This window comes from Monodelphis domestica, chromosome 5 (genome assembly GCF_027887165.1).
Source record: "Monodelphis domestica isolate mMonDom1 chromosome 5, mMonDom1.pri, whole genome shotgun sequence".
NCBI classification, from domain to species: domain Eukaryota; kingdom Metazoa; phylum Chordata; class Mammalia; order Didelphimorphia; family Didelphidae; genus Monodelphis; species Monodelphis domestica.
The window spans coordinates 235,493,485-235,509,621 of NC_077231.1; the positions used below are offsets into that span (position 1 = coordinate 235,493,485).

General features: G+C 34.7%; 1 protein-coding gene and 1 long non-coding RNA gene across 9 annotated transcripts in view; one reads left to right on the forward strand and one right to left on the reverse strand.

Moving 5' to 3' along the window:
* The window catches only part of RNF32 (ring finger protein 32), a 74,649-nt gene that overhangs the window by 34,222 nt on the left and 24,290 nt on the right, over positions 1 to 16,137 (forward strand). For all 8 annotated transcript variants that reach the window (XM_056799964.1, XM_056799963.1, XM_056799966.1 and 5 more), the window contains 4 exons: positions 5,637 to 5,779; positions 10,249 to 10,281; positions 10,839 to 10,963; positions 11,570 to 11,678. In XM_056799964.1, coding sequence (XP_056655942.1) covers positions 5,637 to 5,779; positions 10,249 to 10,281; positions 10,839 to 10,963; positions 11,570 to 11,678 — 410 coding nt within the window. The remainder of the gene's footprint in view (positions 1 to 5,636; positions 5,780 to 10,248; positions 10,282 to 10,838; positions 10,964 to 11,569; positions 11,679 to 16,137) is intronic.
* LOC130454621 (uncharacterized) lies at positions 1,779 to 11,582 on the reverse strand. The gene is made up of 4 exons (XR_008912366.1): positions 10,812 to 11,582; positions 10,605 to 10,653; positions 3,413 to 3,502; positions 1,779 to 2,337 (listed from the first exon to the last, which is right to left on the reverse strand). It is a non-coding gene; the product is annotated as an uncharacterized LOC130454621 (long non-coding RNA).

A 16,137-nucleotide genomic window follows, 5' to 3' on the forward strand; every position in this document is an offset into this window, starting at 1 on the left:
GGGTCTCATTATCTCATCTAGACTGGAAATGCACTTTTGGTCTATATCCCTAATAATGACAGGCAGAGTAGTTTGAATCTTCTCCATTTTTCTTACTTACCTGAACTGGTTCACCCTTCCTTAGGAAAGCTGATAGCCCTTCATTCCCAGCAATATTGGTGCCAAACTGCGAACTTACTTACTGCGAACATCCAATAAGTTTCAGCCTTACTGCCGTTCAGTAAGGCTGGACTCAAGCAGTCCACCAGATTTAGAGTCTACACATGTGCACTTCCAGGCTTAGTTTTAAATCATTTTAAATCTTCATCTATAGGGCATTATAAAATGTAACTTTACAGTAAAATGGACTATCCAAAACTCTCAGGAAATGTCATCTTAGAAAGCCACATTTTCTAAACAACCAAGAGTTTACGTAGTAGCTATACCTATTATTTTTTTTAATTTTTTGAATAGAAATCTTATTATATACTTCCTTGCCTTCTTAAACATAACATCAACTTTCTCTAACATCATAGAGATAACATAACATAAATATAATAAACATTATATTTAGTATAAACACCAATTAACTGTATTGTGCTTAAAGGCATGGTTGTATCCTCAAAGCCAATTGAAGTAATGACCCAAGGCTAATTAATGTGTTTTTTTTTAATTCATGTTTTCTTTTTATAATTTCTCTATCTCCAACTTCTTATTATTACCTATGGCTGTCAGAGTACCCATACCTATATTGTCTACTTTACCTAATTTGCTATTCCAATCTCTGTAAACTAGATAATCTTACTTGTTAGGATTGTGTTCCAACTAAGAGTAAATTATCTTTGGGTAAAGGCCTGAGTGTCTCTTTTGTGCATAACATGCATATTTTTCAGTCTGTTTGTTCCTAGAATTTATAACATCTGTTTCGTTTTTTAAAACCCTTACTTTCTGTCTTAAAGTCAATACTAAGTATTGGTTCCAAGGCAGAAGAACAGCAAAGGCTGGGCATTTGAGGTTAAGCAAATTGCCCAGGGTCACACAGCAAGGAAGTTTCCTAGGCCACATTTGAATCCAGGACTTCCTATGTCCAGGCCTGGCTCTTCGTCTACTGAGCCACCTTCCTTTAGTAGTAGAATTCTTTTTTTGCTTGCTGCTTGGTCTTTGCTTATCTAACCAAAGTTGCTGAATAAAAAGCTGAATTGAAGATAGGTAAGTTATGCTCACAACACTTTTCCTGTGCAAAGCAAATTTATCTGTCTCCTAAATTTTAACTAGTTGCCAGAGACAGAGTTAAGAATTGATAACTGAATGAAAAAGTTATTCTTGAATCTAATTCATAAGCCAGAGATTTCACATTTTTAACAGTCAAATTTCTTAGTGAATCTATTTAGACAAGTATTGTTCCACTTCAAGCAAGCTGGATAGAGGAGAATTCAAGTGACAAAAAAAAAATTTTAGGGAAAAGCTTCTTTTTAACAAAAGGAGTCTGCAAGGGATTGGCTTCACTGTTTGACTGGGGTCAGTAGCAAGCTTTTTAAATTATGTTGAATATATTTTGATATTTCAAAGATCTGTCATTTCTTCAGTGTAATTACTCCTACAGGAGATGGTCTTCATGAGTTGCTAGTGCCAAAACAATGCAAAATCTAATGAATCATTACAGTTACAAAGAAGTTTCTATTAAGGATGAGACAAAAAGGGAAGGAGGGAGCATCTCTGCTCTCAGAGAGGCAGACACAATCCATTGTGACTCCTGTTATGGGGAGGGTTCAAGGAAGGGTTCAAACTATATATAAATATAAAATAAAAGTTTATTTAACTAAAGGGAGAAAGGAAGGGAAAGGGAATCAGGGAATAACTTACTTCTAACCCCACCCAGATATTAAAACTTTAAACTTTCTAAATTATCTTAACCTAACCAATTAAAGGAGTAATTAAAGATAAAGAGGGATTTGTAAAGTCAATAGGGCGCAAGATTCTTATACCAGAGTCCTCCTTTGGGTCAAACCACCTCAGGATGAAGAGTCCTTCACAGGATTCAAGGCGGAATGAGGATTAACACACATACACTATCCACCAATGTGGGGTAATCACTCACTCAACCCATCCTTGAAGATGGTCCAATTCCCTGGCAGCTCCAAAGTTGTTTTTCTTCAGAGAGAGATACCTCCACACCTTCTCTGTCTTCTTCCAGAGAGACACTCCCAGTTCTCAACTGTCAGTCCCCAACTGTCTCTCAGCTACCCAGTGCTTAGAATGTTGATCCAGTCCTTGCTCTCTGGAATCTTGTTTTGCAGCATCCCATGCTGTCAGCCTGTCTTGTTATGCCCTGCTAGAAATCCCTTACTGTGGTCCCCCCTTTGAACAAAGCCAAAATCATATTAAAAACATTATTTTGGCCTTTGTGCACTTAACAAACTTACATATTCCTTAAACTAAAATTTCTATCCAAAATAATAAACAACCTACATTCAATTATCTTATCCTATCTAATACTATCCTATTCTAGGGATTTAATCAAGGAAAGGAAAAAGGAAGTTATACAAGGAACAATTACAAAGTTAAAAATACAGATCAAACATGCAAAAGCAAAACGAGCAAATAACATCAAAATCAAAATATAAACACAAATTCATGCAAAACATTAAAATCATAAAATACTATTATCAACTAATACAGAAAATTCTACTATTGCAATGCATAAACAGCAAATAAACAGCAAACTTACACAATTTTTTTGAAAAATACAATAAACACAACATTGTATAAGTTTTACCAAAAAAAAATTAAACCAAACCATCAAACTTACTTATGCAAAATACATTTAACAATAGGTAAAATTAAACATAAATGATCTATATAAAATTTACATATATAAATATAATACATCCAATATATACGTGTATGCTGTACACATACACATGTATACTGTCACATATAAATATACTGTAATACAGTTAATTTCATAATCCTAACTATAATACACACTATTTATATATATTTACATTTTTGTGTGATATGTGATGTTATATGTCATGTGCTATGTAATGTATGTTGCTATGTATATTGCAAGTATTTTGTAGTGTAATTCAGTATCTTACCTTATCTTATCAATCTTAAACTCTAATCTATCTAACTAAAGCCCTTTCTTAATAAAATCTCCTATCTACCTATATTCCTATACTAAACTAAGTGGCTAACTATTTTTTGTTAGTAACTAACTTCTTTATAACTAACTATAACATCGTTAGTATCTAGCTATGCATTGTTTCACTCATTCACCTAGTGAATCAATGTACCCTAACTATGTGTATGTTTTTGTGTGTTTTTGTTATGCTGTTATTCATGATGCTATGTTATGTTGCTTTGTTAGTGTTATGTTATTGTTACTGTTGTGTTATTGTTGTGTTACTGTTACATGCAATAATCTTACCAACACTTCTGATTATTCCTTCTCTTCTCAACTTGTTTGAAGAATTCTTCCTCTCCAGAATCCATGGTAGTAAAATGTATTTATGAATGCCTGTGAATATATGTTATATTATGTTATATTACATTCCCCAAATTCCTTAAAACCATTAGTCCATTAATCACTTTATTCTCTTCATTGAAAATTCCCTTCAAAGTCTTTATCTTCTTAATATTTATATTAATATATCCAATTATATTAATATATTTAATATTTATAAATTTCTAAATCTTTCAGTCTTTTTACAATGTCCATCAATTTTCTGAATCTTCTTCATCCACAATGTCCTCTTCCAACTGAATGTCCTCTTCCACTGGAATGGTCCTCTCTTTACTGATCTTTCTGACTGTAGACTCTATTTGACTGATGAATCTTGGCTCCTCGTGATTTTTTCTTCTTCATTCTTCATTTTCTTCTACAATTGCTACATTTTCATTATAGGAATTATATTCATTTCATTATAGGAACTAATTTAATATGTAAGCAATGATGCCATGAATCTCTTTCTAATACTTTCACTGAAGAAGGTGAAACTAATACAACTTTTTAAGGATCTACCCAACTCTTTTGGTTGCTGATGTTTTTGCAAAAATTTTCACATATACCATATCATCTGGTTGAAAATTATGAAAAGAATAATCCAATGAACCAGATTGGATCAATTACTCCCATATCATGCAGTTCTGTAAGCTGTTGTTGTAATGCACTTAAATATGAAGCAAGTTGACCATCTCCTCCTAAGAGAAATGTATAAACAGTCTTACAAGTTTTTGCCTGCAATGGAACATGTGCGAAGAACATTTCATAAGATGATATATGTAAGTCTACTCTTGGTCTTGTACATAGGTAAAACAAAGCTATGGGAAGAATATCTGGCCATTTTAGATGAGTTTCAACACAAATTTTCCCTACCGTAGTCTTGAGTTCCCTATTCACACGCTCCAGTTGACCTGAACTTTGTGGATAATAAGGAATGTGATATTTAGGTGTTATTCTAGCACTAAGGGATATTTTGTGTGAAATGAGATCCTTTATCAGAATCTATGGTAAGTGGTACACCAAACCTAGGAACAATTTCCTTAAGCAACATTTTCACCACAAAGCTAGCTGTATTAGTATTAGATGGGAAAGCTTCAGGTCTTTTTGTTAATCTATCAACAATTACAAGATAAAACTTGTATCTTCCAGATCTAGCTTCCCCTCTAAGCCATGATGAAACTTCGGAATAAGGCATTGTTGGAGGCTATCTATATAGGATGGTATTTGCAAAATTTGATTTGCACAGAATTTTTAACCACCTTGGGAAAGAAGACTTAACAATCCATAATAACATAATGAAACTAGGGGAAGCTAGATGATTCAGTAGATTGAGAGTCAGGCCTGGAGACCGGGAGGTTCTGGGTTCAAAAATGTCCTCAGACATTGCCTAGCTGTCTAAGCAAATCACTTAACCCCAATTGCCTAGCACTTGTTCTTCTCTGCCTTGGAAGTCAGATACATTATAGTTTCTAAGACAGAAGGAAAGGTTTTTAAAAAATAAAATAACATAATATGACATAAGGGAACCTAGCTATTTAACAAAGGGTATTTTTAAAAATTTGGGATGTCCTCCATGTTGCCATCATTTGGGTGCAACAATGCCTAAAAATAGCATTTTGATATATCTAAAGATCTAGAAGTCAACTTTGTTGGTAAATTCATAGCCATGATTTTTTTTCACATTGGTGCCTCTTTGGCTTTTATTTTCTCCAACCCTTCCACCTATTAAGTCTTAACAATGAAAAGATTAATTCATTTTTCTAATTGCTTCTCCTTTAAATCTTAATTTTCCAAACAGATTTGATAGCCCCTGCCTGTCAGCAATTGTCTTACACTTAATCTGTTTTTCCTCTGATGCCTAGTCTAGTTCTGGGCAAACAGTACATTTTCATTAAATTGGTTAGTTGGCTGACTATCATATAAGAAAAAATATAAGAGTTAATATGCTTTTTTTCATGATATTACTTTCTCCTACCTTAGAGAAAAAGGTAAGCTATATAACTGTGTATAAACATAAGGGTAATACTAAGATATATTAAAATTGATTTTAATGTGCTTAGAAAAATACTTCTTACAATTATCTTATGTAAGTTCAATATTGTAAAATATATTTTAAATTGAGATTTTTTTCTTTTTTTTTTAACTTTAGCACAAAAGTTGGGCTTGACTGAATGTCCTCCATTGCCACTATCAACAGAAGAATGGGAAAAAGTGAAGGAGAGGTCCATAAAACAAGGGGATTCTATGCATCCATGTTCAATATGTAGAGAAGAATTTGAACTCCAGGCACAAGTAATATGCAGAAAGGCCATTTGACGTTAGTGACACAGGGTCTAGGAATAATATGTCTATATCAAAATTAGTATAGATTGCTCTGTAACTTTAAGCTATTTAATTTACCTGTTTTTAATATCTTCCATAACCCCCTTCACTATCTTATATATCAGAGTAAATGTAATACAATGGTGGATTTCCCTTCTACCTAACTTCCTTTGGTATAGTTTCATATTTGATATTAACTTCTTTTAATTCCCTTGCTATGGATTTCTCTTTGGGGAATTGTTTTCCAGTCCTCTGGAATCTGCTTAAGAATAACATGAGGAGATATTTCACCCTGACCCCTGACTGTAGCCAAAAAGTGTTCCTTGCCCTTCCCCTCCCAGGATTTACTAAAAGAGAGGAGGACTCTTTCCTGTCTGGGCTCCAAAGCTACCTCTCCCAATGTTGGGGCCTTGGTCTCTCCTTGGTCTGTTATCTGGAAATCTCTGGTCTTGAAAAACTGTTCTCTCTTGTTTTTTCCTATCTTTCTCTTGGCTAGTTCTGACATAAATTCTACTAGCCATTTCACTTAGGCCTTCATGATAGTCACCTCTTCTAACTATATTGTACAAACTACTAGCCTAAATCTGAATCTTTATACCTTTATTGCCTGATTCTTTCACCTAGAGCAATTTTCTAGCTAATTTTAAACTCCAGATCCCAGCTGGGCCTGTCCTTTGATCACTATTATTGGCCAAGCCAAACTGAAAGACATTCTAAAGAATAATGGAAATTTAATAGAGGTTCACTTTCCCATCTCAGAGTGACAAGTCCCTGGCCTTGCTCAGGCTCTTCCCTCTGAATAGATCTTGGGGGATTCTGTGGTGGTTCAACAATAACAATAACCAAATGGACATAGTAGAGTGTTAACAATATATTGTCAAGCCAGTGTTAAGTTCAATTCAACAAACACTTATTGACTGTGCAAGGCACTTTTAAGAGATTTGAGGATGAGTGAGACAGATGCCCTCTAGAAGTCTAATGGGGTTTTCTCATAAGGGATTTCAATGTTTAAAGAAATAAACAACCTTATGAATCATGACCAAATAAGAAGAAATTATATTTAGAGTGACTACCTCCATAGTACATGGAGAAAATCTCTCTGGATTATAGAAACTAAATATTCTTAATAATCATTCATTAAGCTTCCAACACCACAGAGAGATATATGATTTAGTACTGTGTTTATAAATATTATATGATACCTTTTACTGCATTTTTTCATGTCTTATTCCTGCCACATCTCCCTCCCACCACCACCATTTAGATTATAAACTCCTGGGGGACACAGGAGTGATGTTGGTCTTCTCTGTATCCTCCCATGTGCACTAAAACCTTAGACTACATGCTTATTTAATGAACAAATTGACTAACTGAACTGAGTTCACTTCTTGTGTGTCACACTTTAAGAACCTATACGGTTTCCTCAGGCATAGTCAATGGCCTTAAGATCATGGGGTCTAGTTGTTCACTTCTCTTCATTCTTTACATTTTCAGTCAGTCAATCAGCAAATATTTGTTAAGGTCCTACTACATGCCAAGAACTGTACTAGGTCTTGGGGATACAAGTACAAAGAACAAATCTCTACTTATAAGTTAACATTCTAAGAGAGACAAATATATATAAAAACACATACAGTAGAAATATAAAGTTAATAAACACAAATATATTCAAAGTAAATACAAGGTAGCTGGGGAAAGAGGGCCACTAGTATATGAGAGAATCAGAAAAGGCTGCATGTAGAAGAAGGTGCTTGAGCTGTATTTTGGAGGAAGAGAGAGAGAGTCTGTGATGCAGAGGTAAGGAAAGAGTATGCTATTCTAGTATGCTAATAGGCCAGGGCTAGGGTGCTAAAATGGGTTATCAAGTACACTAGGTAAGGAACAGAGAAAAAGCCAGTTTGGCCCATCTTCAGAGTCCAAGAGGAAATTATTTACAAGGATACTGGAAAGGTAGGTTGGGGCCAGTTTGTGAGTGGTTTTAAAAGCTAAACAGAGGGGTTTAAATGTGGTTCTAAGAGGCGATAGGAAGCCACTGGAGTTGGTCAATGATCAGATTTGTGCTTACAGAAAATGACTTTGATAGCAATGGGAGATGGACCAAAGTGGGGATAGGCTTGAGACAAGGAAACCAATTAGGAGGAGGGTGTAGCAATTATCTAATTGAGAGATGGTGAGTGCCTGAATTAAATTGGTAGCTGTGTAAATGAAGAGAAGGAATACATGAGAGAGATGTTAAAAAAAAAAAGAAACAATAAGATTTGGCCACTGATTGGGTATGTCTGATATGGGAGAGTGAAAAATTCAGAATGATGCTGAAGTTAACAAAACTGGGACTCTGGAAGGATATTGGTGTCTTCCTCAGAAATGAGGAAGTTGGAAAGAAGGAAGGATTTAGGGGAAAGGATAAAAAGTTCAATATCAGACTTGTTGAGTTTGAGATGTCTCTAAGGCTTCCAGTCTGAAATCCAAAAGGCAGCTAGTAATACAGAAACTTAGGAGAGACTGATGCTGGATCTGTAATCTGGGAGCCACCTGAATAGAGATGAAAACTGAGAGTTGATGAAGTTATCAAGAAAGAAAGGAGAACAGGAGATCCTAGATGGTCACAAAAACTCTGAGGAAGGAAGGGCAGGAAAGTGTCTGTCTAATGCAGGATATGAGTAGAGAAGCTATTTGCATATTTGTCTATTTCTGCATATTCTATTTATGTAGTTATCTATAAATTCATTATTAACTTCATTTGTCTAGTTACTTTTTAAATTTTTCTTACATTTTGTATCCACCCAAACATTAAAGTAGCAGATTCTCTCTTCATGAGAGATTATGAAATAAGAGATTAAATCAACCCCACATAGCTCTCTGTGAGACAGGCACATTATTCCCATTTTACAGGTGAGGAAACAGATTAAATAGTTCAAGGAATGCATTTGAGGCCACCCAAGAAGTTATAGCACAACCAGATTAGAATTTAGTTCTCATTAGCATCTCTGTTGCTACAACCTTTTTGGGAGCACATTAACTGCCATTACTGATTTATTTTAGTTATCTAAGAGAATATTTGCCCTGTAGCAAATATTTACAAAGATTTTACTTTGTTTTATCATGTTCTTATATATACAGAATTCTGACTGTATTAAAATATATCTTCAAGCATCTGTTGATGAAATACTTTAAAAGATCCTTTTAATAAAGGATGAGTAATTGTCTACATATATGATAGTTATTGGACAGATTAAATGGTAATTATTCAGAAAGGACCTAGATTGCTGGGTTCATGCATTTTTAACTTTTGTGGGGGAGGGAAGACTGAAGGGAAACACTGTATTTTTTCCCATATTTTCCTCCTTTAAGGGAAAAGTATAGATTGCTCAAAGGCAGGTAGGATAATTCTTGTGAAAACAGGACAGTACTTCTAAATTCAGGCTGTCTGGCTATGCTGAGGTTTAAGTCTTAACCAGGGAGTGTTAAAGAATGTGCTCATTAAAGGTTACTTCAGATTCTGCACAAAAAAAGGGAAATGCCTTTGGCTTTTTTCTTTCTTTCTTTTTTTTTTTGTCCTACATGTTTCCTTAACTTTCTTCCCTGAAGGGGGGAAAAAAGCCACTGAATCTGAAAGCTTTCCCTTCAGCTGGCTGTTAGCCACTAATCCTTTTGTGTTTGCCAGCTCAATAGTGCATACTCGTTGTTCTAGTTTCACCCCTTTGCCAGTTCTTCCTTCCACATAATAACCAACTGCCTTTTTTTATTCTTTTTTTTTTGGGGGGGGGGGGCTTAATGCTCTATCTTTTGTCATGGCACAGATGACCACCATTTGGTGGGAATTTGGGTCAGAGAAAGGTGAAGTTTTCATGAAGCTTGTGAGCATACTTTCTCAGCATTTTTTTTTTGAAAAATAGAGTCATTCATATGTCTTCATGATATATTGCTTCTTAAATTTGAGTGTCATTTGGTGGAACAAAGCACCCAAAAAAAGTATTTACTTAACATTTCTCTGCTTCCTTCCCTCACCATCCCCCACACCTCTATTCCTATCTCTACCACTACCCTTTACCCACATACAATCACTCTTATTATCTGCCTGAGAAATATACCTTCTCCTTAATTGCTTTACTTTTGCTATCTGAATAACTCCGTTTAAAATGAGTGGAGAATGGTAAATGCAGCTTATTCAGTCTGACTTCATATTTATGCCTTCAAACTAAACTGTTACAGATTATTTTTTCTTCTCTTTTGTGTTCTAGATTAAACTTTAACATTATAATTTTCAAACTTAAAAAGCAGAGGTCAGATGTGTTTTGGGGTTTTTTCCCTAAAAGCAGCAACAACATGGTTAACCTTTACTGCATTCAGAAGTTTTCTTTTAATTAATATGTTTGTGGTGTATCTCTTTTAAACTAATTTAAACTTCAAACATTTTTTTGTTTTCCTGTGAACAACAGGTGCTGCTTTCATGTTCCCATGTATTTCACAAAGTAAGTAAATCCTGTTTTAACTCTTACAATAAAGTATGCAATACATCATTCTTGTAACTTAAAGAATCTAGCCTAACCTTACTCAATTTAAAGCCTTCCCAAAAGAGCCATTTATTTTATCCTTAATCACCATTTATAGTTGGAAACATGACTTAAGGCTACAATACAATTCATCCTGTTTTTTAAATGGTGAATTTTATGTGACAAAAGAACCACAAATGTTTGTATAACAGATTGTTATTAATAATGTACATCAAAGTGAATGATAGCTTAATTCACATGATTTAACTTCATGTTAGTTAGCTTTACACACAACAATATACCTTTACAGCAGTTGATTTCCAGAAGTTTTTGATGTCTTCATGTTTATTCCTGTAAAATACGATTTTTGGAACAGGATTCGTGAGGGTGTTAATAGCTGATGAAACTTTTTCACATCATAATCTAAATTAGACATTCTCATAATTATGGGAGAAAGAACACTGTAATTACATTAGAAGTAAATGTGTTGTTTATAAGTAATTACTCACAAAATCTTAAGCGAACTTTTTCCTCAGGCATGTCTCCAGGCTTTTGAGAAGTTCACAGGTAAAAAAACTTGCCCTCTGTGTAGAAAGCAGCAGTATCAGACTAGAGTGATACATGATGGAGCTCGACTTTTTAAAATAAAATGTGCAACAAGGTAAGAACTATTTCAGATCAATCAGAACATGAATCATTCCAATACCCAATTAAAAATAAAACCATTGAGAACTATGTAATTAGAAATAATGTAATAGGGGCAGCTGGGTGGCTCAGTGGATTGAGAGCCAGTTCCTGAGATCCTAGGTTCAAATCTGCCTTCAGACACTTCCTAGCTATGTGACCCTGGGTAAGTCATTTAGCTCCCATTGCCTAGCCTTTACTTCTCTTCTGCCTTGGAACCAATACATAGTATTGACTCTAAGATGGAAGGTAAGGGTATAAATACATATACATATATATATATGTATATATATATATGCATTGTCTCACAAAATGGAGTGTGATTAGGTGAAAGAGTGATTGTATATTTTCCAAGGACCAGCTTAATTAAATTCAGAGAACCGTATCACTAGCTGGGCCTCTGAGGGATGAATTTTTTCTTCATATCTACTCTAAAAGATCATATAGCATGATACAGAAAGGTCTGCAGTATGTATCAGCAGCTGTGTCTGCAGTAAAAAGATTTCCTGATGTATAACTTAAGTATATGCTCTGACAGTACTTATTTGGTAATAATTTTCTTCAATCAAATATGTATCCTTAGAATACAGGCCTATTGGAGAGGATATATTGTTCGAAAGTGGTACAGAAAGCTGAGGCGAACTAAACCTCCCAGAAATCCCAAATTAAGAAGAAAATTCTATGAAGAAAAGGTACGTATGATTTTTTAAAATATAGTTTCTACATTTTCTTAAGGATTTGTCCTTAGACAAAAGCAGGATTTGAAATGAACTGCTTAAATCATCCATAAATTTTCCTTTCTTTAAAGTTTTCTTAACCGTTAAAATGAGATTAAATGTAGCCCAATTTAAACAAACTACAGTTGATTCAGTAAATTGAAATTCATTGTTTGAATTGATTGACCAATTCATCTGAATTAGTTGAACCAATAATCTTGTATTTAAAGAACTTAAATTTATACTATTACTCCAAGCTGTCTATAGCAGTTGACATTTTTTATCACTGTCTCCCTCTTCCCTTGGCTTTTTTGATACTAAACTATCCTGATGATCCCCCTTATACATTTCTAACTAATCATTGCTTCTCTATTTATACCTTTTCTTACTCTACCCCCTAAATGGGAACATCGGCTAAGGTTCTGTCCTCTTCCCCTTCTATACTTTATCTTGCATAGCAGTCTCATTCTCAGTGTGTAGCATGATTATCATGTCCTATTTTGTGCTGTAGTTATCACACTGTACATATTTTATCTCCCTTACTAAAACAGAAGTTCCTTGCAGCAGAAACTATGTTTTATTTAGTTTTGGGCAGCAACAAATATTTGTGTAAAACGCTGTGGAGGGACTTAAGGGAGATACATGGGTTAGCTTTGTCTGGAACAGTGTTTTCTACAAATGCCTTTTGAATTTAATTTACCCTGAAATTGTTCAGATATCTCACAATGATTTCTTTAGGCAAGTAATGTTCTTTGGGGGGGGGGGGAAGGGTAGTATTCTAGTTTTTGTACATCATATAGTAAAAAGAGAAAGAGAAAGCAGAGAATCACAACTCTAAGCTTCATCCCAATACTCCTCCTTAACAGTAAATACTGAAGGTCTAAAATGTATACAGCACAATACTAGAAATTCCTGGCCTCACTTGTATGCAATTGATTTAACAGTAATAAAGGAAGGAAGGAAGGAAGGAAGGAAGGAAGGAAGGAAGGAAGGAAGGAAGGAAGGAAGGAAGGAAGGAAGGAAGGAAGGAAGGAAGGAAGGAAGGAAGGAAGGAAGGAAGGAAGGAAGGAAGGAGGGAAGGAGGGAAGGAGGGAGAGAAGAAGGGAAATAGGGAAGGAAGGATGGATGGATTTATTCAGTGCCAACTGTATGCCAGCCACTACACTAAGCACTTTACAAATATCTTATTTGATCCTCACTGTAAACCAGAGAGCCAAGTATTGCTATTAACTTCATTTTATAAATGAGGAAACTGAGGCAAACAAGTTAAGTGTTACTGCTGTTGTTCAGGATCTGAGGTCAAGTTTAAACTCCAGTCTACATGATTCCTATCCAGCTCTCCAATTACTGTGCCACCTAGCTGCCTCAAGGAAATAATTGAAATTCTTTCCTTTTGAAAACTAGCGCTTACTCTCTATTTTGAATTATTGTTATATTTTAGACTACTTTAACTAATGACATTAAATGTCTCCTTTTTCATGATAAATTAATGAACTCTTCATTTAAGTATATAATAATCATTAACAGTATTTGCTGTCAGATTCATGATTCACCTAGCCCAGTATTAGTTCTCTTAAAATAGCACTAAGGACATGAATGGTTGTCCTTCATGATACCAATTTCAAAAATTGTGGGTGCTCCTAAAATTTTTTCTGAATCTATTAATTCTTATTCTTAGAATAAATTGTTCCATAAGTTTACTTCCCATTGTGTAAAGTCATCTATTTTATTTCTCTTAAATTTATCTTTTTGGCTTCATAAAAAGAACTGAAGTCCATGATTTAGTGAACAATTCATTTTCGTCATTTTATAGACATTGACTTCAGTTTTCATTAAGTCACATTTATAGTTTGTCTATAGTAGTTTCCTTTAACTTTGGCAACTTAATTTTTTTAAAACAAATTTTATTGATGTCTTTTGTTTTAAATCATTTGTTTTCCTTTGCATCTCTTTCAAAACCATCTCAGAGATGGCCCCTGATACAAAAAATTTTCAAAGATAAAAGAGCAAAAGAAAAAAAAAATGAAACCAAAAATACAATGAGAAAATCTAACAGTATGTTTAATTAAACATTCCATGCCAGTAGACCACCCTCACCTTTGGACAGGAATAAAGAAAAGCATCTTTTTATATTTTTCAAGAGACCACATTTACTCTTTGTAGTTTTGCAGCCATTGTTTTAAATGGTCTAGAGTATTTGTTATTCCTTCCATTTGTATTGTTGTAGTTAATTTTGCAAATTGTTTCTTTCCTTGGCTCTGCTTACTTTACTCTCTGTAAAAGTCCAGGCCTTTCAGTATTCATCAAACTTGTTTTCTTATAGCACAGTAATATTCTTTTACATTCATGTACTACAATTCATTTAGGCATTCTCTGATCAATGGGCATATGTTTTGTTTAGAGTGCTCTGTTACCACAAAATGCTCCAAGTATTTTAATTTCTACTGGTCCTTTCTTTTTATCAATGACCTTCTTGGAGTATATTCTTAACAGGAACATTTCAAGATTAAAAAGAATGAACATTTTTGATATCTTATTTGCATAATTTCACATTCTTTCCTAGAATGATTATATAATAATTTTGTTTTCTGTACTACCTATATCATCCACAATCATATATATAATTCAAGGTAGGCAAAAATGAATCATGACTTGTATAAGCCATATACAGTTTTAAATATTCATGTCATTTTTGCAGAAAAAGAATTTTACCTACATAAAGAAAATACAGTGTCAGATTTTAATGATCTTAAGGTGAATTCATTTTGGCAAACATTTGGGTAAAACACTAGGCACTGAGGTAGTCACATAAACACATGTCTTCTACTCTCATAAACTTACCTTTTTCTAGAGGAAATAAGATGTGTATGCAAATAACTAAAATACATGATAAATGTGATCTTATTTTCTTTTTTTCTACCTAATGCTTGTTTTAATCATTTAATCAGTAATTTTTCCCAAGTGTTATAATCATTTATTAGATACAGAACATAATCAAAATCTTGGGTTACTGTGATCATGTTAACAGTACAATTATAATCAAGAATTTATATCCTAAAAATGTGTAATAGTGAAATTAGCATATAGGGAAGTAGCAAAAATACTTTTGAATCCTTGAGATAAATAAGTTGGTTTGGGTTTAATTTAGCTTTACAGACACAATTAGCACAAGTGATGATCAATAGTCTGATTTCTATACCACTGAGATGCAAACATAAGGCCAGGAGTAAAAAAGCCAGGAATATTGGGCCATGCCCATCAAGCAGTGGGACACTGAATGAGCTCAAAATAATCAGTCCTGGAGCACTAATTCCTCAGACAGAATAGCTGATGAACCCTTTTCTATATAAGGTAATCTGATCTTCAGCCCCTTGATCTTGTTGACACAATTTAATTCACTGTAAGCAGCTTTATGATTTTGCAGGGAGAAAGCTTTGGCAGGGCGAAATGATAGAGGGAATTTTCTGTCTCTGTGTTTTGACATAATGCCTCATATTGTCATGTTTTATACATTTTTATGCCTCCCCCAGAACCAATTCAACCAATTTTGGCTCAAGGTAAGTGTGTTGTGTGTGTTCCCAGGAGAATGAAGACCCTTGTCTAGGGCTTTTGCCAGGCCTTAGGTAGTAGGACCCAACTGGTCTTGCCATAAGGACTAGAACCTCTGATAAGAAGAGACCTAGATTAGGATAACAGAGCTCCTGTCAAAGAGTAAATTCTACAGTTTTGGGCCACAAAAAGCTATTAAGAACTCAAGAACCCCTTAAGGGCACCATAGGGCCACCTTGCAGGGATAGGTTATCTCCTCACACTGGGAACATAAAGAACCATTTGGTTTTTAATAGCCCCCAAAAGTGTTCCTGGGACTTGCTTAAAAGGCCCCTCGGCTCTAAGAAAGCTCCATGCCTGGGAAAGGAGGAGGAAACTGCCAAAGGAAGTCAGCAGGGCAACAGATCTGAGAATGGAACCCTAGATTTAGAGCTGGAAGATCTTTTGAAGCCCACTCCTCATTTTACAAGGAAAGCCCTGAGAAGCTGAGTAACTTGCCTGACATTTCACAGGGAAAGAGCAGGATCTGAACCCAGTTCCTTGGATTTCAAATGCAGCTGCTCCCAGTGTTGTATTATTTCTATATAGCTGTGTAACCTTGAACCAGTTACCTTTCTGAACCCATTTGCTAGTTTATGAAATTAATATGTTGGACGAGGTCACAGGCTCATGAGACTCAGAGCCAGAAGCTGTCTAATAGGTTATTTGACCAAAAGCCTATCTTTTAGAGGCAGCAAATTGGCTCCATAGATAGAGAGCCAGACTTAGTGATGGGGAGGTCCTGAGTTCAAATCTCAGACACTTCCTAGCTGTGTGACCCAGGGCAAGTCATTCAATTCTGATTGCCTAGCCCTTTCCTCTCTTCTGCCTTGGAACTGATACTTAA